Source organism: Hyaena hyaena, unplaced genomic scaffold (genome assembly GCF_003009895.1).
Source record: "Hyaena hyaena isolate Hyena2069 unplaced genomic scaffold, ASM300989v1 scaffold_149, whole genome shotgun sequence".
Taxonomy (NCBI): Eukaryota; Metazoa; Chordata; class Mammalia; order Carnivora; family Hyaenidae; genus Hyaena; species Hyaena hyaena.
In genome coordinates, this window is record NW_024080781.1 from 2154156 (window position 1) to 2177972 (window position 23817).

General features: G+C 36.7%; 1 protein-coding gene across 4 annotated transcripts in view; it reads right to left on the reverse strand.

Annotated features, from left to right (window-relative positions):
• The window catches only part of ITGB8 (integrin subunit beta 8), an 81609-nt gene extending 58214 nt beyond the window's left edge, over positions 1-23395 (reverse strand). For all 4 annotated transcript variants that reach the window (XR_005529608.1, XM_039238864.1, XM_039238862.1 and 1 more), the window contains exon 1: positions 22971-23395. Coding sequence is in view for 3 of the 4 variants with exons in the window: in XM_039238864.1 (XP_039094795.1) it covers positions 22971-23097 (127 nt within the window). In the remaining variant the exon portion in view is untranslated. The remainder of the gene's footprint in view (positions 1-22970) is intronic.
• Positions 23396-23817: the final 422 nt, after the last annotated feature.

A 23817-nucleotide genomic window follows, 5' to 3' on the forward strand; every position in this document is an offset into this window, starting at 1 on the left:
TTCGAGGGTGTGCTTGAGTGGTTGTTCTTCCTATTCTATGAGAGTGGTAGCTGCCTGTCCAGTGATGTGACATAGCACTGTATTCTTTATGTTCTAGCATTGTGTTTTTATTATCGACACTGTTTTGTGGATCCTAATGGAAATTAGGAAAGACAATGGAAGCAGAGTCATATTTTAAACATGTATTTTCAGAACGCTCTTTTGTGCTCATTTGCTTTATTCCTAACTGTCTCACAAATCCCATGTCATTAAGAAGTGTGCTACCAAGACAGAAATGAGTAAAGAATTTAATGTCATATACATGTGTACATTCTGAAGAATTCTATTCCTTGATCTCTGAGTATGAGCTGAGAGTCTTACTTTTACTCATGTTACAACCAGAGGTAACAGATGTGATGAAGTAGCATTGCTAAGTAGTTACTAGAAATAAAGTTCCAAATTTCCATAGCAGTGTCACTCAATAGCAATGTGTTCTTAGGATAGTTAACTAAATTCTCTGAGGCTCCATTTTCTACACTGTAACATAGGGTTAATTTTACCTATATCAAAATACTGATACGAGATAAAATAAGCAAGCATAAGCATGCCACACATAGTGTATAGGGTATAGTAGACACTCAGCAAAGGGACTATTGCAACGTTATTATCATTAGTATTATAATAACTTACATCTGTATACATACAAGTATATGTTTATACATACATTGTATGCATATTTAGATCTAGGTTCAAAAAAAGAGGGAGGCATTATGTGTCTTTATATTTGTCATAAACATAATTAATCATCTTTCAAATGAAAGCCCCTTGGGTCATAAACACAATTTTATTTTATTTTTTAATTGTTCTTAATGTTCACTTATTTGAGAGAGACAGAAAGAGTTAGAGAGAGAGAGAGAGAGAACACGAGTGGGGGAGGGGAAGAAAGAGAGGAAACACAGGCTGTGAAACAGGCCCCAACATGGGGCTCAAACCCACGAACCATGAGATCATGACCTGAGCCAAAAGCAGATGCTTAACTGACTGAGCCACCCAGATGCCCCTTTAAATAGTTTTAAAAATATAGCTAATATATAAAAATAACTTAAATAAAAATCTACCACTTTTATTTTAGTTATTTAAACTGATTGTGAAAAGCCAATTTAGTCAAATATCCACACATCAGTTCAAACTGTTACAAATACAATTTTGGCATGACTATTGGATTACTGAAAATCTCTTTCAACACCTTCATTTGTTCACATTCTTCAAAGGGTACCTTGACTTAATCTGAATAGCTTTCTAATTATTTCCCAGAATTAAATGTTTCTGACGCATGTGAAATGACCTTTATAATAGTCTGTCATAAAGTATAATAAATATCCATCATCAACAGGATAAAGTACACAAAAATCAGGAAACCACATATTTGTGACTGTCACTTAGGTATTCTTTGTTTTGGATGATATTTATTCGTATTATTTTGAGAATATTTAATCTATAGAAGTAAGTGTAGGGAAAGGGACCAAAAAAATAACTAAAAAAAAAAAAAAAGGTTCAATGTTTACACTGTGTGCGATCTTTCCATAAGTCAAGTGATAGAGAAAGTGAAAGTTTTAGGAAACATTTGAAATGTTTTTCCGCTCTACAGTCTACACCACAAAATTGCAAGGATGCCCAAAGTAATCTGGAAGAATCAACAATTAAAACTGATGAAGATTTTAGTACTTCAAATTCAGTATCACTTACTCTAGATTCTCCTATTAGGACTAGACAGAATGATTTGTGAAGAATGCAGAAATGCATTTTTTTTTCAGGCAGTATCCTTTTCTTAATTGCATTTACTATACAAATTAAATTAAACTTGGATAATTATATAAAGCTACTTCCTTAAAAAATAAAGTAAACACTGTTATAATGAATACATACCCTACTTTGATAGCAGTTAAAACCAGGCAAATTGAGCACACATAGACTAAAGTTTGAAATAGACCTTTGGAGTTTCCTTATTCTACATGTATATCATGGCCATGTAATTGTTAGATATCTTCAATACTCTAGTATCTTCAATACTTCCAGTACATTACCTGAGTATTGAAAGCTCTCTTTTGCACAGAAATTTAGCATGCTATCATTTGATGTAAAAATAAAAATGAAGCAATAGATTCATGTTCGAATCACTTTCTGTTACCCAGTTATTCCAAGTTTTGACTGAGGAGCTGTTTCTTAAATGACCCTACAAAGATATAGGGAGGAAAGAGGTGGTTAGGACTACTTCTTTGAAAACCAGGCACAGGAACCAAAACCAAAGTCAGTTTAATTTTAAGAAAGATTAGGCAAAGCGGCATGGGAGAAAAGGCAGAAGCATGGGAAGCTCTCTGAGAAAGGCAGATCTGAGTAGGAAGCTCTGAAGAGCTAAAGATGTATTGTGAAGAAGCTAGTGACTAAGGGAGTATCGCAAAAAATACAAGTACTTGTATTTTTATTTTTCTTGTTTTTTTTCCCCTTGGATTTCATATAAACATAACACAAAACCACATTTTTAGTTAACATTTTGCATTTGTTCTTTTACTTAGCATTTAGACTGTATGAAACATAACTTTACTGTTGAAATAGACAAAGAAGCAGATATAATTAAAAATTAAAATAATATATCTGTGCCAGAACTTCAGCTTACTATAGTAATTTTTTATGCAACAAATGCATAGATCAACGGTGCTCATATAGAATTATTAGAAAAATCCACTTTATTTTTTTTTAATTTTTTTTTTAATTTTTTTTAATGTTTTATTTATTTCTAGGAGAGAGAGAGACAGCGTGAGCAGGGGAGGGTCAGAGAGAGAGGGAATCACAGACCGAAACAGGCTCCAGGCTCTGAGCTGGCAGTCAGCACAGAGCCCGACGCGGGGCTCGAACCCACGAACCGCGAGATCATGACCTAAGCGAAAGTCAGACACTTAACCGACTAAGCCACCCAGGTGCCCCAGAAAAATCCACTTTACTCTTTATAGTTGGCTACAGAATTATACATTTAGAAAATACTACTACTGTCTAGCAGCAACATAGAACCTCAAGCATTTTTTGCTCCCCTCTGCCTTTACTATATGGTTTCAAACTTTTAGCAAATAAGCATTCAGGCCATGGGAATGAAAATGAGCATCTTTATGGGAAAAACCATTTTGTCTAAATGATTTTGCCTCTAAATGCACTTGAAAAAACACACCCATATTTTTGTTTGGCAAAAATCAGCTTGGATTCCTGTCTTTGTTGACGTCTCTGTTATCTGTTCCAGTGATTAGGTTTGATAGTCTCAAAGTATATTTGGAGGAAAAGGCGGTGGTATGATAATGTTCAATACATATATTGTGGCTCAGGAGAAAAGGTGAGGAAGTGAGGACATTATAAGAGAAAAAATAATTGTCTTAGCTCCCCAAAGGAGGAACCTGAGGTAGAGATTCTTAGAAAGTGATTTATTGGGAAGGGAAGTGAGGTACGGTCCGGAAGGACAAGGCACAGAGATACTGTTGCAGTCAAATTCTGGTCTTAGCCTGATACTACCCGGAACTTGGAGCACAAATGATACCCCAAAGTTTGTCCCACTTTGAGGTAAGGAGTGGGTCTGGCTTTTATATCCTTCCATAAGTCAGTCATTGACTGAGGTCAGTTCGGAGAGGGCTGAAGCTTAGGGCGTGTTAACCTTTACAAATCGCTGAGATGTGGCTCCCTTTGATGGAGGGAAGCCAGTTTTTCCATGAGCATGGCAGATGTGAACCATTAACAAGCCAGAACTCAGAGCAGCTTGGGATGGTGCACCAGCCGTATAAAAGGATGTCTAGACTAGCGGCAGCCACCTTGAGCCCTGAGGGAACCCTTCTCCTGGAACCCATTGGGAAGAATTACAAAGGTAAAGGGGGCCTGGCCCCTCACAGTCCCAAGGAGTTGCTGCCCCCATTCTGGGTTGTCTCTCAGAGCTGTTTCTGAAGTACTTGGAAAAGTAAGACTACTAGACTGTAGTTCCTGGAGGGCAGGTGCTTACATATATTTCTTTCTATCCCCAGAATCCAAGTGTAGCATCTGATATACACTCAATAAATGTGTGATGAATAAATGGTAGTCTAAGTTGAGGTTGATCTGGTAGTTTAATTTCTGAGGCTTTATAGCTCTTGATTATTTACATTGAAGAAATCTTCATTTCCAAAACCTATTTATTGTATAAGGCAATCTAATTATTCTTACTTAATGATACATATCTGGATGAACTCATCTTGATGTTTTCAAATGTGAAAAAAATGAACCTGCATATAGTGACAAACTTCTTTACATCTGGCCTTCTGATATTGTACAGTTCTGCTAATTTATTTTAAAGCAAGGGTAGTTTCTTTCTAGAAAACTCTGAATATATCAAGAGAATGATACTGAATTGAAGTCACACTTTTTAATGCTACCATTATCATATGCAAAATCACCAGATTCACTTATTGTTTTCTTACAGCTCTGATCTAAATCAAGTTTCAATTTGGCAAATGTTCTTTTTCTCTGTAAAGTTGAGTAATTTTTTACTGAGTAGAATTTCCTTATAATGCCAATGTTATGAAATAGCAGTAATCTTTTCTTCTTGTTAACCAGGTTTATTAGATTTTTATTGTATATAATCTTTATGTTTCAAGGACAAGTTTCAACCTCCCTTGTTGCACAGAAGAAATTCATGTGAGCTCAATAGGGTTTTACACTAGCATAAAAACTTTTGGAGAACAAAAGTAGAGGGAAAGCCATGTTCAATGCCGGGCAGGTTAAGAAATGTTAGGGCAATGCTACACATTCCATTTGTCTGCCCTGCCCTGTTTGGGGCAATCCCATCATGAGTCAGAATTTAAAGTGGGCTGGGATGGCATAAATCTAAATGCTAGTTCATGATGGAATTTACAAGAAGAACCATCATGAAGCCACTGATGACACTCTTTTGTGTTGAAACGGGCCATCAAAATAGGCTGGTCTGGTGAGGTCATATCAGTGACATATCGTTGATTCATTTACACACACTTCAGTCAACTTAACTTTGAAAAAATTCTGATTGCAGCATACAGTGACTGGGTGATTGTATAAATTATGCTCTACATCAGAACATGTTTTAACCTGAAAGAGGCCACTGTTAAGTACACTGGTGCAATGGGTATAAATTGGAACTTCTCAGATAAGCTGAAGTCTAAGATCATCCTAAATGCACTTGAGTTTGGTGGTGCAGAACAAGAAATAAAAACAATATACAAGGCAATTCATGCTAAGGTGACAGGAAATGTCAGGGAGAATGCCATGAATTAGTGATGAAGTAATCTCTTCATATTAAGGAGGGCCAAACAGGTGCAATGCAGAAATCTAGTTGAAATTTGTACTTGTTTTTCTTATATATATATATGTACACACATACACATACATGTTTGTATGCTTATGTCTACATAAACATGCTTATATGCTTAAGTTTATATAAACATATGTTTATGCATATTTTATATTTCATATATTTTGACATATTCTTCTTAGATGTGGGAAGGAGATGAAAGTGTATAAAGAATACTTGTTTGCATTTGAAAATGACTTGCAGTTCATATTATTTTCTTGACAGTGAAGTTTCTCTTGACAATGTGTAACAAGAATTGTTCCTAAAGAGGATCAAATCCACTTTTGCAATTGCTCTCTTACCTGAGCACATCAGTTTGTCTTCTGACACTTACTAATATGGGGGAAATGTGTGAGAAATTGAGAGGCACTGAGTCAGGAAGTAAGATAGGGGTCAGAGCACAGCATCTCTCAGGATAGCTTTCCTTCTTCAGACTTGGAACTTCAGCAAGGATCAAAAATCTCAAGATTCAGGGAGGGCTCCAGAGGCCCCTCTGAGGCATATTCTGGTTAAAGCTGCATATGTCTAACTTGGAAAAGCAATATTAGTCATGTGCTTTGTGCCTTGTTTTAACTGGAACTTTTCCATACATTCCAACTGTCCTGTTTATGAGGCACACTCCCTTTTTATAAAAGCCAAAATATTCACCGGTTTCCCACTCTGTTCCTCTAAATAATGGTTTTAATCTAACATACTAGAGAGCCAGGGGCTCTTCCTATTTTCCTCTCTAAGGTCTGAATTTCCTTTCTTCCACTTAAAAAAAAAATCACACCGCTATTCACGTCAGAACCTCAAATGCTATAGTTAAGTGTATAAAAGAAATGCCCCAGAATAGTAGGAATGCATTTTCTACCTTATTTTTGCTAAACCTGAAGTCACATTGCAGGTGTGTACTTGATTAGAACAGCAAAGAAACATTTTATATCATAAAGAATTTTGTTTTAAGGGAAAAAAAAAAACATAAATTAAACCCCAAAGTGAATTTTAGTTCATTTAGCATTTGGTTTTCCTGCAATTACATTCCAGAGACCAAAAAGGTATTTATATTTTACTCTATCACTTAAAAAAGCAAACCTGTATATACAATTTGATAAATTAGGGAAAATAAAGAAAGAATAAATATTTATTAAGTTATTACTGTTTTTGGTCCTCTACCAAATGGTGTTCTTCTATGTAACAATACCAACAATAGGTGTATGATTTCATTGAAACTTTAGAAAAAATCTTATGAAGAAAGCATTAATATGCCCATTTTATAGATGGAGAACTATAACTTAGGGAAAGTCTCATCCTAAAGTCACACAGCTAAGGGAGTACAGAGATCAAGTTTGAACCCAGTTCTGATTACAGAGGATTTTCTCTTAAATAATGTCCTATACTGAATAGAGAATAGCATAAAGACAGTTCTACCAAAGTATGATTTAAAATTCTCACTAATTGAACTGTTATTAGTCCTTAAGTGATGACTCAGTAATAACTCCTATGTACCTCAAGATAATTCTTTCATACAAGTAGTATGTCATTATTTTTCCCACTCTTGGGATGAGATGTTAGATTTCCCGATCAGGATTATTTTCTGTCCTCAGTGCCAAAGTCCTCCCTAAATACTACAGTGCCCTTTTCAAAATTCATTTTATTTCCACGCACAAGGAAACTTTGAGTTTTAATACCACAGCTCCAGCCTGAACATCTCACTGAGTGCTGAGTGCTGTTAGAATGGTTGGCACTTTTTCAGCATAAGGGAGAACTTCTCCTTTTACAACCGTGTTTCCCCAACCTCTTGCCAGGGGACAGCTCTGGGCTGCATGCTAATTAGGTAGAAGTACTTGAGATGGTGTTTGCAGTTGCTATTTCCATTTGTGAATTTCCAGTTCTGCCCTGGAAGCCAAATCTGGAATAGGGAAGAGGACAACTTGTTCTTGTCCTAGCTGCCTATTCTCTGACCTTGGCTTGACAGTTTAACTTTGCTGGGGTTTTGCTTCCTTGCTGATGAAGTAGAAAAAATGCTCCTCCTTTTTTATGTGCTCTAAAAGCACTTTAAAATGTAGAGTCTGGGTTAAAACGACATGATTGCTAGAGGACATTTGCTTTATAACATGCACAGTCCTGTTAATTTATGGGAATATTTTAAAATACAATTTATAATATGGAAGATTTACTTTCTTTTTTTAACATTAATTCATTTTTGAGAGACAGATAGTGAGGGAGGGGCAAAGAGAGAGGGAGGCATAGAATCTGAAGCAGGCTCCAGGCTCTGAGCCGTCAGCACAGAGCTGGACACCAGGCTCAAACTCCCAGACCGCGAGATCATGACCTGAGCTGAAGTCAGATGCTCAACCAGCTGAGCCACCCAGGCACCCCTGGAAAATTTATTTTAAAAAGTTACCCCAAACCCTGTATGCTAGGTATATCCACTTGCTCATCGGTTACCCAGTAATGCAGAATCATTCACCACTTTGTTTCAACACTGCCAGCTTAGAGGCACACACAAACTTCTTGAAGGATAGAAATGTTCCTTATACAGATTGTAGCAGTGGTTCTACAGGCCTATACATCTGTCAAAACCCAATGACTGACACTTTGAAGAAAGGGAGTTTATTGATGTATATTATGCCAATACATTTTATTTAAAATTAGCATTATAAATTAACTCTGACGGAGAATTTTTTGTTAGCTAAAGGACAATCAGTGCACAGTGAGGAAATATATTCCTTTCCTGATAGTATATACAAAAATATTAAATTACTGGAGCACCTGGGTGGCTCAGTCGGCTAGGCGTCCGACTCCAGCTCAGGTCATGATCTCATGGTTTATACATTCAAGTCCCACGTTCGGCTCTGTGCCGACTGCTTGGAGCCTGGATCCTGCTTTGGATTCTGTGTCTCCCTCTCTCTCTGCTCCTCCCCTGCTCATGGTCTCTCTCTCCCCAGAAATAAATGAACATTAAAAAATTTAAAAAAATATATTAAATTACTCCTTTGACCTACTAAGACTTACAAATCAGTTGTGGGTAACTAAAGTCATTTATCACTACACTGTACTTAACCTGATTTACATGACTTCTATTCAGATCAAAGGGTAAATTATTTTAATATTCTTTCAAATGGATTCATCCCAATTGTTGGATGATAAAATTATTTTTCCAATTCAAAAATGAGTTCTTATATTCTACTGGGAACTTCTTGCAAGCCCTCAGCAGTATGAAAAATTGAAAGGAGTATGTAGTAATACCAAATGTAAAATTAAGTATCTTAGTAATTCATACTATTGTAACTAATGATACTAATACAGTATGAAGTACACACTAATATATTTTATTTATTTTTTAAAGTAATTTATTTCTTTTTGAGAGCTAGACAGAAAGAGCATAGGGGCAGAGAAAGAGGGAGAGAGAGAGGATCCCAAGCAAGCTCTGCACTTGTCAGCACAGAGCCCAATATGGGGCTGAACCTCACCAACTGTGAGATCATGACCTGAGCTGAAGTCAAGAGTTGGTTTCACCTAGGGCTACCCACGAGCCCCTAATAATATATTTTATACTCTGTTCTCTACAATAAAGTTTCTTCTGTGCTCAGTGCCAAAGATCATCCTAAATATTTCAGTGTCTTTTATAAAATTCATCTTACTTTTGGGCTCACACAAAGAAAATTCTGAATTATAATGACAAGATTTTCACCTGTCTTATAGAATAGAAATTTAAGCTTCTGTAATACTTCAATTATCTTTTTTTAATACTTCAATTATCTTAAACTATTTCAATTAATAAATGCATTTTAACTTCATTTCCTGGAATTTGACTAGGTACATCTTTATATGTATGTATCAATTGACAATTTTTTACCTAACAGTCTTTGTGTATGCTTCTTTTTTAAAAAATTCATTTATTTGTTTTGAGAGATAGACAGTATGAGCAGGGGAGGGGCAGAGAGAGGAAGAGAGAGAGAATCCCACACAGGCTCTGAACAGTCACTGCAGAGCCCGATGCCAGGCTCAAAGCTACAAACTGTGAGATCATGACTTGAGCCAAAACCAAGAGTCGATGCTTAATTGACTGAGCCACCCAGGTGCCCCATGTATATACTTCTAAGAACAAGGGTATTTTCTTACAAAAACCACCATAGGATGATGAATTCAGGACATTTGCTAGTGATGCTATATAATTAACTAATTTACTGTATGTATTGTCCTATGAAATTCTTGTTCCATATTCTCCATATGACCCCAAATGGCCCAGCGATTACTTTGTCTTCATCAAAACTCAGCTTTATCTGAGTTCATCTTTCTTTGCGGAAATCTTCAGCCAATGCTTTAAAGTTCTCCTCATTTTCACTGCCTGCTTATAGGGCTCTCCCCTAACTCCCTCCCTCTCCATTTCCCCAAAGTATTAACCTCTATTTTTTCAAAGTCCAATGCTCTTATATAATATGCCCTCCACATCTTTGTTATTACCAGATGCTTTCTTAAATTTTACAATATATTCATGCCTTTGCTCATGGTTTTTGGCCTCATCTGATTCAATGTAATCACCCAAAACACCCACATATCTCACTACTTCTACTATGGGCAGAGCTATTAGTGATTCCTGGGGCCAGGGACCTTGGCAAGGAATTCTCATTAGGTATATTCTCATGAAGGACCATTGGATCATGAATCCATGAGAGTGATATCTGAGTTTTCATACCACCTGTAAGTTTCTGCCGCCACAAGTCTATCACCAGGTAATCTACTCAGTGGCCCTGTTCTCAGAAAGCATTGAACTCTGGCGTTAATGCTATGCTGACCTCCAAGAGTAGCTAGCTGTTGGTCCTGTACAGGTGTATCAATACCATGTGCACCCTCACAGGGAACACCAGACCTCATTCTCCAGCTATGCTGTGCTGCCTTCAGCAGGGCACAGGACATGCTTAGGAACCCATCCTATAATTGTCCCATGAGATGTCATAATGTATTCTGCCTTTGGATTTCTCAGGAGGCATCAGACAAACTATATCCTCTCAACTAGAGACTGGTACTAATAACATTTAGTCCTTGTGTTTTCATTACCAACTTCAGAGGTTATTAAGAAGTGTGGTTATATTTTACTGGCCCTCACCTTAAGGCTCTGGTTCTAGATGACTGTGGTTGAAACACTCATCAAAACGGATCTTTTTAACCAAAATTCAGAATGCCTGAAACTTTCTCTTTTCTTGAGTGTTTTTATCAGTGTTACTATCTTCCAAATGAATTCCTTTGGAACTTGAACCCCATCTATCATTTCTAGCGAGTTTTCTTTTGCCAATTATGATTCACTCATCTTCAATTCAGTAAATTCAATAAAAGTTCAAAGCAAAATGCCATAAAGACAATAGAGCAGCACCTTGGGAGGTATGCCTTGTACTAAAAAAGAAACCAGCTAGGTCACTTTTTTCTTTTTCTATTCCCAATGATACAGTTCTGCTACAATGAGTTCTTTGTTTCCTACTAGAACAGCCAGTTCTACAGCAGTCCCTACACATCTCAAAACTTTCTTGCATTCTTTGTTCTACTGCAATCAAATAATACCTTTCACCACTCCACATAGCCAGTCCAGCCTCCCTAGCAAGCTGGCATTAAGGAGAGACATTTCCTAGTTTGGCATTCCTTAAGGCATCTTCTGTTAGCCTAATCTTGTAGAATTTTGAATTTTTCTTTTAATTGTTTTCTTTGTTCAACCTCAAAATATTCTAAATCTGCTTTGGAGTATAGCAATAGTCCCTTATTCCATAAGAATGAAGCTTTCCACTCAGTTCCTTCCTCTACCCAGTATCTATAACAGTTACTAGGGAATTGTACTAAATATATGCTCCCTACTGAAATCAGGAAAAGGGCTTGTACCTGGGAAAATGTTTGTATTCAATTCCTAGGATAGGACCCTGGTACCATATGTTATGTGGAATAAACAGTACCTCAACTGTAGCTGCATTTTACCATTGGCATATCTTGAAATACCAACTTTTTCCATTGAAAAGAGAAGTGGATTCCAAACCATGTAAAACATCAAAGTATCTTAAGCCAAAAAGCCACTGCCCAGGTTACATACATAATAAGACATCTTTGGTACATTTCTTCAGAGCTGACATTTCTTGTCTTTTATCCTCCTGTCCTCATTACCAGACTTTCCCTCCATTTCTAACCTTGGTCTCTCCCATTGACTTTGGTTTGAACTAGTTCTGAGTAGCTACTTTGTTTCCTTATTCCATACAAAGTGGGGACTGTGATTTTGGGGGGCAGTTCTCTAAATGAAACTGCACCGGTACTGATCTGGAATGGCAACAGACTTTGTCTTTGACAAATGTAACAGTGTTTGCTGATTAAAACAAAGTAAAACAAAATAACAAAATACCTGGGAATGAGCAGAGACCACATCTCCAAAACCACTACAGTAATTATGGTTGGCTCATTGGTTAGGGTATCATGAAAGGTCACTTTTTAAGACCTTATAAACTGTTTTAAAATATGAACATTTAGTACTCTGAATAACAGCACTCAAAAGCATTTTTAAAAATCATCTTGAGTATATATCCAGTAATGCCACTTATAACTTAACACTGCAATTCTAATTTAATGATCTTATTCTTATTTCCTAAACTTATTTTTAATGGGGAACTTTAAAAAAATAATTTAGGGAAGGTAATTTTAATAAATCTGTTTAATATTAGTAGTTTTGGAGCAAGAATTGGTCCCAGTACTTGTGTTAATTAAATTATAAAATCCCAGTGGAAACTATTTGACTTTCATTACATTTTTCTTTGATATGTAAATTAAACTAACTTACTTACTCTAAAAACAGACAGGTCACATTAGGATTGATTTTTAAAACAAAAAATAGTCCTTTTAGTCCATGAAAGCAGTATACAAATGTTTATTTTACCTGTTCAGTCACTTATAAATATTAAATATATGTCAGCTGACTAATTCAACCAAGTTTGGCTAATTCATGGCAGTAAAATGTTCTTCTGTGACATATTTTAAATTAATAAGGGGAGATAAAAAGTAAAAGCTAACCTAAAAATATGCATACACTCCACTCTTGCTATAACAGTCTTTGTAAGAAAATAGAGTTCAGTGTAATCTCTTCACATCTTAAAGTTTACCAAAAGGCATTTAGTTACTAACAAATAAAGGCACCTTATCATGAGTTAGTTTTCCTTATGCAATAATCACTGGTATTTTCATTATTTGCTACTATTCCTACAGCAATATATATATTACTAGACAAGTCTGTCTTTAACTTCATTAGAGTGAAAAGCAAGAGTAAAAATGGTGGTGGGAATAACATGACCAAAAAACGGTTACAACCAAGACTAAGAAATCATTAAGTAAACTAAGTTCTATTTTCCTATCTTGATAAATATGCATTGATAATGCTCTAGAAAACTAGGTTTGAATGTAGAGTTTCAGACTTTTTAGATTTCTGTTTGGGAACTGGCAGTGTGTGAAGTGTTGCCCCTTCATCCTCTAGCTTTATTCTACATTTGCAAGTAGCCTATCACTTACCAACATGGACACTCCAGCATACATTTCCAAGCTCTCTTTACTTCCCCTCTCCTGGAGTGTGGAATACAGTCTACCCACAGGATGGCCCTGAAAGTAATTTGGGGCTGCTTGGGCAGACAATTCTGGAGATGATCTAGAAGGGGATTGAAGACTGAATAGTCATACAGCTTGGATAACTTGCCTTTGGGGAGAGCCAAAGAAGGGAATCTTCTTACCCCTGGAAGGTAGTTTGTAACAATGTTGGAGAGTGGAGAGTCAGTCCACTCAGGTTTGAATTCCGGTTCCATTACTTATTTATTAGCTAAGAGATCTTGAAGAAGGAATCCAGTATCTCTTTGTTTGCTTAACTATAAAATGGAAATGATCAGAGTACATATCTCAGAGGGTAATGGGCATTAAAGGATATTTTTTAATGTTTATTTTTTTTAGGGGGGGAGACAGAGAGAGGGAGAGAATGAGGGAGACAGAAGAGAATCCAAGCAGGCTCTGCATTGAGAGTACAGAACCCAGAGCAGGGCTTAATCCCACAAACGGTGGGATCATGACTTGAGCTGAATTCAAGAGTTGGACTCTTAATTGACTAAGCCATCCAGGTGCCACAGGATATATTTTTATACTGTATGTACAGAAGGGTACCTGGCATACAGAAAATACTTCACAAATGTTAACTATTATTATTTTTTTAACTCTAGAACCCAGACTTGTACCTGACACCAAGCTGTAGATGCTTTAAGAAAACCTAAATGAATAATGATTAAATGTATTAGAATAGTCCCTCTTCAAATCCTTTTTGGTATTTGGTCAAATAACTATAACTCAAGTTTCTATAATCTAAATAGAAATCAGTTTTAAAATACACATGGAGGATAAAGGATCAGGATTACTTTTTAGACCTAATTATCAACAATGAAAGTAATTATCACAGAAATTCAAAAGGAAAACAACTTTGTAAAAAGTAGATTAAAAAATACCAAGTCTCTATTTTGATCTTTGCTAAAGATTTGCCTATAAAGCCAAGAGACTGCTTTCTGGAGTGGACTGAGAAAGCAGAAACAAGTGTATTTTATGGCATTAAAACTTTTATAATAGAACTCCCTTTTAAATGAAAACTATATTCCTAAAGTTCAAATTCTAATGAGGATCAGAGCTACAGATGACCAATTTTAAACTAATCTTACTTGCTTAGATACCCAATTTTAAACTAATCACTATTGTCGTCACCTCATTCATTGAGTCCTTTACTTCAAATAGTTTATTAAGACCTGCTGAGTGCCAAGCACTGGAGACACAGAACCAACAGGCAGTTTCTCTCCTAAGGAGGTCTGAGGTGGGTGCAGAAATGGGACATGAACAAGGATCCAGAGGGTTAGGCATGGGATGCTCTGGAAAGGGTTTGTCTGCCAAATGGAAGAGCCTGAAGGCAGTGAGAGCCATAGAAGATTCAGAGTAGAAAGGTAAAATGTGGACAGAGATTTGAAATGATGGAGACTGGTTAGGAAGCACGCAGAATGAAGATATTTCAGGCTTTCTCCACTCTAGTGGCATTGTATTAAAAGGAGGAGATAGATTTGAGATAACATTATGGACCAAGAGTTGGTGTTTAAAAAAAGTCTCCATTTTCCTTTAAGCATCTCACTAGTCTCACCCACTTATTTATCATCTTGTCACCCTTTCACTACCTTACAACTCTTTTCTTCCATAAGTCAGAGTTTGATAACCTTTAATAGCAAAGGAGAAAATAATTCCTTTTACTGTTATCAGCTTGGAAATCCTAATGTATCTTCCCCCCTTTTTAGAGGAGCTAAACCATAGGGAAGATTGTGAAATGCCTTAAGTGGATATAGAAAGAAAAATATTAATAAGTTTAATATCATCTTTTTAAAATGGCCTGGTTTCACTCTCATATATGATAGCATCTAATCTCCCTCAGGACAGTTTCACACTCTACTTTCCCTTTTCTTCTTTTTATCATGCCTCTATATATATAATAACATATTATCATAACATTTATGTATAATAAAATGTTTCATGTAATGAAATATATATGTAACATACCATATTCTCATATATATACATCTATATATACATATAAGCACATGCGTGTATATATATATATATATTTTTTTGTTGTTTTTGTTTTTGTTTTCTTCAATTGGAATGTAAGTATCATGAGAGCAGGGATTTTGTTTTGCTCTCTGCTGTATTCCTAGTGGGCTTAGGCAGAGCCTTTTATATCTCATTATCAAACTTCTGCATGAAGAGACACAGTCTCTTGTGCTCCTTGGTTGGCTCCCTCAAAGAAGAGTAAAAAGAAGAAGGGCTGTTCTGCCCTTAATGAGATGGTGACCAGAGAATACACCAAGGGCATTCACAAGTGCATCCATGGCTTCAGCTTTAAGAACCATGCCCCTCGGGCATTCAAAAGGGTGCCTGGAAATTTGCCATAAAGGAGAAGGGAACTCCAGATGTGTTCAATGACACCAGGCTCAACAGAGCTTTCTCAGGGAAAGGAATAAGGAATGTCCTACACTGTACTTGTATTTGGTTGTCCAGAGCACGTGAGGATGAAGATTCACTAAACAAGTGCTCTATGTACGTTACCTATGTACCTGTCACAGCTTTCAAAAATCTATAGAAAGTCCATATGGATGAAAACCAAATGTTGATTGTCAAATAAAGTTATAAAACTGCAATAAACAAAACAAAACAGAAAACAGCAAAACATCTGCCTGAAGAAAGCATATCAGTATATACGCCTAGTATATACAGGACATGCTTTAAATAACCAATATTGCTAGACATGGCTAATCATTGCAAATATTAAACAGCTGAAGGACTACTTCAGTAAAAATTCATGGAGAAAAAATAATATGAATATATTAAACAATGTAGAACACCAAACTATAATAGAGTAGCTCCAAGCAGCTAGGAATGTCACAAGCCCTATGATGATCAAGTCGGATTCATGTACCATGATTTTGTCCCTTCTAACACTTTTGGCTGAACAGGTAACCAGCTCCTTACTGGATTAATGTCTTATTCTTTCTCTCTCATAATCACAAATCATACACATCTGTAACACACTGGAAGATCCTGTAGGAGGCAGAGTTACACTCTAGGTTACTCCCATAAAGCCACACTCTTCTCTTCATTCTCACTGGGATATGAAACTAACCATTGTAAGTTGTATTTAAGATGACCTGAAAGTGTTTGGGGGCTTCCACAGAGGTATGTTTTGACCCTTTCTCCAATTCACAAATCAGTATCCTCTTATCTGTAGTTACTCTATGCTAGTAATATTGTTATAGGGCAAGACCCAGAATCCCCATAGAAGGTGTATGTGAAAGTCCTGTTTCATGTGATAGTCACAGTGAATGTATAACTTAGAGTAACATCCAGAAACTTTTGAAGAAGGTATGAGGCAACATAACAGAGTTGAAATCTCATCTCTTCTACTTATCAGCTAGGTGATTTGGAGCAAATTATTTATCTCCATTGTGCTTAAGTTTCCTCATTTCTAAAATATGATAATAATTCTACCTCTCTCATAGTATTAATATGAAGATTAATATGGTGAATCGTTTATATTGGTGAATGATATAGTGTAAGAGCTACCCAACAGTTTATTAGATTATGTGAGTTCTTTCTACTTCATATAGAAGCCACACTTACAAGAATTCCTTAGTGTGTGAGTGGCAAAGTGACATCTTTAGAGATTAACGATTAGGTCACCTACTTAAGCTCAGTATTTAATTGTTCAATTTAATAAAATGCAAAATGAATCCTCATAAAAATTTTTATGGATTCTTTAATTTTATAATCAATATACAGCTTACAGAATATATTTCATCTATAATTAGAGAAGATACATAGGGCTCAGCATTCTCATGCTGGCAAAACTCTAAATTTATAGACTTGGGCCACAGCAGGGACTAATTTTAAGGACCAAGAAGGACAAACCATATACAGTACAGGGTTGGTTATGGATGTTATTAGGTTATTTGATGAAACAGACTATTTTCTTAAGGTAAGATTCAATAATATTAGAAGTAATACTGTTTTTATACCAGTTACTCAATGAGACTTACAAAACCAGCACAAAGACATCATTTAAATGACAGAATCCTATACAACAGGCATTATCAAGGGGGATGCTTTGAGCATCTGAACTTATTAAGTACAAACAAGAGAAAGGCTACATACGAAGGTAAATAGTTTATTACTCTTCTGGAAAACTGATGGCCCCTGCATAGGATTGGCTCCTATTTGTTAAAGCCTAAAGAAACTGAGATCAAAACAATACCCTCTGATATCCAGCTAGTGAACAGTAAAGTGACTGTGGGGTGTGGATGTTGGTAAACAAAATGAAGAATTTAACACCCAACTATTTTATACCTAGAGAAGTCAAATTTCACAGATGGGCAGAAAAGGTTCTAAACTGTTGAACAACAAAGACCAGGTTATCTCAAATACTTTATTTGTTTTGAGGAAGGTTCATTCAAAGTGGTGAACAGGAAAATTGAAAAGGCAATATAATTTTGCTATATCATATTTCTCATGTCTCATAAAAAAATCGAACTGGAAGGAAAACTGATTATCACATTTATCTTGTTATTGCCTATATTAAAACCTATTCAAAGATATCCCTTACTCTCCTAAATAAAATATCCTGATTCCCCTTAATAATTCATTAAAATTATTAACTATTTTTTTCAGTCTAATCACGGCTTAATTAGCTTACCAATTGTATATGTTCATGAATAAACAATTTATGTTTAAAAATTATACATTGGAAAAAAATTATCAGCTGGTAAAATTATTCTCATATAACTTTTTTATACCTGGTCAGTCCTATTTTTAGAGTCCTATATAAATGGTTTTACTACTTGAAGATATGGTATGCTCAAAACAAAAAAAAGATGTTACAAGATTAAGTCAACTTTTATCATATGTGAGTGGAAAAAAAAATCACAGCCAAATTGGTTCATTGGGCAATTTTTTCATGCTTATACGAAATAGAGAAATACCTTTATTTTTCTTCTGAAAGAAGATTCTGTTATTGTCTAATAAATATAGTAGAACTTAATTCTTCAGTTCATCTGTTTTTTACAAAGATTAAAGAGATTGATAGGAAAAAAATGAAGCCTTGTCTTGGACTGAACAAAATAATCAATCTGATGAAAAAATGAAGAAGAATTTACTTTTTCATTCCTTCATTCACTCAACAAATATCTACTTAGCTCCTTGTACATAGCTGGCATTTCCACAACTCAAATGAGAGCAAAGTACCTTTCTCATAACCTTTAATGTAGTTGCTGGGTTGGGAGCAAGGGAGAAAGACAGTAACTAACAAACAAATAATAATATATTAGGGGTGCTAAAATATATAAAAGAAAAAAGATGCAGGGTAAGGAACTAAATAGTATTGATAAGGAGGACAGTGAAGGTCTTTTTGATCAGATGATATTTGAATAGACATCTGGAAGAACTAGGAGAGAGGGAATCAGAAATATATTTCAAGGCAGCACATTCCAGGCAGAGGACTGTGCGTTCAGGATTGGAGGTAGGGTCATGCGTGGTCCATCCAAGCTATAGCAAGAAGCAAGCAAGTGTGATTGTAACAAAGTGAGAGAGGAAAAGAGACTTAGGAGGTAAAGTCAGGAAGTCATCAGAATCTTGGAAGTCATGTAAAGACTTGCCCTTCAATTGAGAGATGAAAAACCATGTAGAGTTCTGAGGGGAGGAATGATAGAACCCAAGGCACATTTTAAAAAGGTGAGCCTGGCTGCACTTTGAAGTAGAGAAGCCAGTTTAATAGGCATTCAAGAGTTCAAGCAAAAAATGGCATGAACCACTCCATGGCAGTGGAGGTAGTAAACTGACTTGTGGAATGTGAGAGAAACAGAAATCAAGGATGCCACCAAAATGTTACCCTGAACTACTGGAAGTATGGCTGATCACAAAGTGAGATGAAGAAGAGTATTAAAGAAGCAAGTTTGAGGGAGAAAATTGGACCTTTGGTTTTGAACACATTAGGGTTTTGCCTTTAAACTTACAGTGGATATGCCAAAGAGGCAGTTTGCTATGTTCTCTGGAAATCAGAGAAGAGGTCAGGACTGGAGTTGTTAGCATACAACTGGTAGTTAAAACCCAAGACTGCATTAGTCCACCTGAAGATTCAGTATATATCTAGAAAAGAAAGTTCAGGTATAACTTGTTTTGAGTTTCAGTTTTAAGGATTGTTCCTCCTGTCTCTTGAATCGTCTTGAATCAAGAAAAGTTGAAAGTTTTTCTCCTCTCTACTGGACCATTGCAAGTGCATATCAATACATGTTGTAATACCTGTCATCTTCTATTTCTCTCTCTCCTTAATAGCAAAAATCCTTGAAAGAGTTGTCCATTCTTGCTGTCTGCAATTCTCCTCACCTATGATTCCATTGGGATAAAATAATTGATATTTGGCTGGGGAAGTAGACTTATTCATGCATTTTTTTTCTTTTTCATATACATGCATACCAAAAAGCTTTTACATAGGCATAGTTTTAAGAGAACTATTTTTAATGCAGCCATAACAGAATCATTGAAAAGTATATGGTTGAAACTCTTTTGTTTCCTCCCTCACTTCTGCATTTCTTCTCTGTAGCCCGAAATTTCAGCTAAAAAATTCATGCTGTGAAACAAATGATAGTGTTTCTCCTCCAGTAGTACTTTGATTTGCTGAAATAATTTGGGATAAAATAATATATAATTTGTTTCAAAATAATCTTATTAGAGAAGGAGATGAACTGAGTAGGTGAAGCTGGCCCTGAGTTGATAGTTGATGAAGCCTGGTGATAGGTATATGGTCATTCCTTATACCATTCTCTGTACTTCTGTATGTGTTTGAAAATTTCCAAATATAAAGTGAAAAATGAAAAAAACTTACTGTCAGTACTGCACTTAATCCAAAGAAATCTATTACAATGGTGAAATTTCAGATAATTTGTTAACAGGTGAAGGAAATATTTTGGGGCACAGGAATTTTCACAAATCATTACTAGTTCTTTTGGTTTCTTATACAGCACAAAAACTTTTCATGTACAGCACAAACTTTTGTTTTTTCAATCAGGAAGTATCTTAGTTGCATTAAGATAGAATTAATTTGGATGTTTATTGTGCAAATAATTTGGAAGCCTGGACCTTTAAAACTGAAGCCTGGTTCTCTTAAATATCCTCTTACTTTAGGTAAGCGTAAAGAAATCTAAGAACACCTATGATACAAAATATGTTCTAAGGTAAAATAATATTACAGTTACAAAATAATGCTAATCCAGCTGATTACTATTTAAAAGAATAATTGATTATGCACTGAACGTAAAATTACATTGCAATAATAGTTAACACCTTTTATTAATAAAGAAGGTAATTTCTAAATTTGTCACTCTTATATTGCCCTATAAAAATTTAGGTTAAAAAAAGATTTTTAACCTTGCAAAGTGAACAAATGTAGAAACAACAGTGTTGCTACATTAACTCTTCAAATATTAACCACTAAGTATTCTTTAGTGTTTTCCAGTTACTCATTAACTATTTTATACTGTTATTGTTTCTCCAATTGTTGGTGATTTCCACCAAAGAAAGTTGAAAGACATTTTTGTAGATTAGAAAAATAGATTTTATTAACAACATCTCCTTGATCACCATATATTCATTATTAAAAGTCTACTATAGTATGTATTTGGGACCTAAAAATCCTACTTCAAAAATTAAACCCAAAGTTATGTTGTTGTGCAGTTTATGGTTACTTGTGTATGCCTTTATTTTCCTAAACTTTCCTTGGTGTAAACTACTGAACAAGGGAACAAGATTTCTTTTGTAACTGATACCTAAATTTCTATTCTGCTTTAAGCATCTAATTTGCACTGTGAAGACATATAATTTGAGACTTGTAGCTCTATCATGGAAGTACAACAGTTTATGCTGATCTCTAATTTTCTGAGTTGTACTGGCTATAATTTAAATTTTTTGCATGATTTTAACTGCAACGCAAACCACTATACATCAGAAACCTTTGTATATTGACAGAGACTGGGAAAAGGATGTCTTGTTCTGATTTCAGATAAGCATTCCCTTTTCACAACTGCAGGTGCAAGGGAGCCCATTCATAGCATTTGCTTCAAACCAGTTCTAGTCACTGGATGAAAATACAATGCTATTACATGAGAACTTGACTGGTTTTTACAAGGACATGAAAAAAAGTTTTTAATGTTTATCCATTTTTGAGAGAGAGAGAGAACGCAAGTAGGGGAGGAGCAGAGAGAGGGGGACACAGAATCTGAAGAAGGCTCCAGGCTCTGAGCTGTCAGCACAGCTGAACTGTGAGATCATGATCTGAGCCAAAGTTGGATACTTAGCTGACTGGGCCACCTAGGTGCCCACGAATATTTTTAAAGTATTGTTATTAGTAGTAAATTCTAGAAGGAAGTAGCACTTTTTTCTTTGTTAAGTGTATTTGGGACAAAATATACTCTGTTGACACAGTCTTGGTCATTTTACTATTGTGTGTGTGTGTGTGTGTGTGTGTGTGTGTGTGCGTGCGTGCATGCACACACATACATGTATGTTTTTACTAAATCTAGAAAAATACTTTGTCACTTATTAATGGAAGATGGAATTATACCTGGTGGAAAATATATTGCAATTAATGCATGTTCCACTAAAGAGATAACTGATAGTGTTACTATTTCCTTTGCTTTAAATTTCACTTATGTGAAATAAACATATAAGCCAAAATATAACTACAAGATAAAAATTTACTCTAAATTGCTCTCATTTAACATAATTGGGTAAATCTCCTTTTGAAACAAATATTAGACAATGATATGTGCAACAAATGAGTGAAACTAGCTGGATGTTTCCATTATAAACTCTTACTTATAAGGTTATGACTTGATCGTTTTTATTAGCTTCAGGTAGAAACATGGCACATCAATTCAATGTATAAAAGAAAATTTTAGTCTGGAAAACAATTACAACCCTATACTTCAACAGCAGAGGTCAGAGAAAAGCTCTAACAGAATTTAAAGGCTTGATGACCAAACACAAAATACAGTAATTTTTTAAAAAATGGCAATAACATTTGCATTGGCAAAAATAAATGTTTGGCCTAGATTTAAAACTAAGAAGATCTCATCACAAATTGATGATTAGTACTATTATTTACTGCATGTTTTACTGTTTGTGAACAATCCAGTACAGCTAGCTTAAATTTGCATGTAATTCAAAAGTGCCACACCTTTTCTTACACTATTTGACTTGAGCATCCTTGTGATTTACAGAGGGAGGTGCATCCTCACTTGTAAAATAAGGACAATATACTTTATAAAGAAGTATCATTTCCAAATCCAGGCAATTCTGATAGAAGTGGCTTGCCTGGATTAAATGGTGTCAATCCTACTCTAAATTTATGTCTTTGGGTCTCAGTCTCAGGGGCTGATCTTACTGAGGATCAATCGGCTAGGACTTTTTGTTAAAGATGAAAACAAAAATCATGACTTAAAGAATATTCCTAGTGTGTTTAATTCATTCAGGTTGAGCACTATGGTAGAAGCAACTTGTATGCAGCCATCTTCTCATGGACTCAAAACCAGAAGACTCACTCCCATTATACCAATTTGTATCCTCAGCCTTGAATCAATTCCAAGTTAGTGGTTAGTAGATCCACATGCAGAAATATGGGGGGGCATCTTTAAAGATGACATAAAGGAGAATGCCTTCAAGGATGGAGCAGAACCCCTAAATTGGCTTATGTAAATATGACCTTCCATTCCTCCAAACTTCCATTCTATTACTGCTTGCCCCAATCCCGGGACCAACACACAGAGTCTTCGTGTAATTAGTCATTGCTGTCACTCCTGGACGGAAACACTTCACACCTGGCCTAACTCAGGCCGCCTGAAGGGAGGACGCTGCCACACACTCGCCCTTCTGAAGTTCTCAGGACAAGGAGGCTGACATTGGGTCACTTACCTGGCCAGGATGTGCTTCATCACAGACCAAGACCTTTGGGGAAGAGAAGAAAACAAAAGAAAACAAAATAACTTACCACTGTGGCCCAGTCCAAGAACAACTAAAAACACCCAGGCCGCCCGAAGGAATGGGGCAGGACCTGGCCGGCAGTTTTGCAGGCAGACAAATGCGGCAGTAAAAAAAGCCAGGGCGGAGCGGCACATAATGCAAAGCAGCCTGCACAGCGCCCGCCGCCTGGCTGCGATCCGGATGCGCGCTGGCGACTCCCGGGCGCACCTCGGGGCCCGCGGGCCAAGTGTCGCTAAGACGTTTCCCGAAGGCCCAGCAGGCGGACCCCTCGGCTCGTAGCAAGTGGTGCAGGTACGCCGGACCGGGCACCGCTTGGCATCTCAGGGCCCCCGCGGCCCTGCCAGCTCTGCTCCGCGGTCCCGCGATCTCCGCGAGAAGTACCTCCTCAGACGGTCAATGGCCCGGGGCGGCGACGCGAGCGAAGGCTCCGCAGCCGGCTCAGGGACAAAGAAAAGAGCTTTTGTTTCTCTCCAGCCGATGGGGCTTCTGCTGCATAAATCAGCTTACTGAACAGCCAAACAGAATCAAACCCAAACAAAGCCCGAAGCCTGGGGGAAAAACCAGCCTAAAGTACTATCACTGGGTGATGCTGCATCTGTGGGAGGGGACGCCGGCGAGGCCGAGGGGGAAAAAAGTCGATGACGCATCAATCAGCGCGAGCTTCTTCCACAGGTGGGCAGGGAGGCCAACTCCACTTAGCTACAGCTTTGCAGCCTCGTCAGCTGAGCAGCGGGCAAAGTCAGTGCGGCAGCGTCCGGGCTAGCGAGGGAGGAAGCTCAGGGTGCCAGTAGCAGGGGATGACGGCTCCGGCGGCACCCTAGAAGCCCCTGTCGGCGCCCGCGGACGCAGAGCGT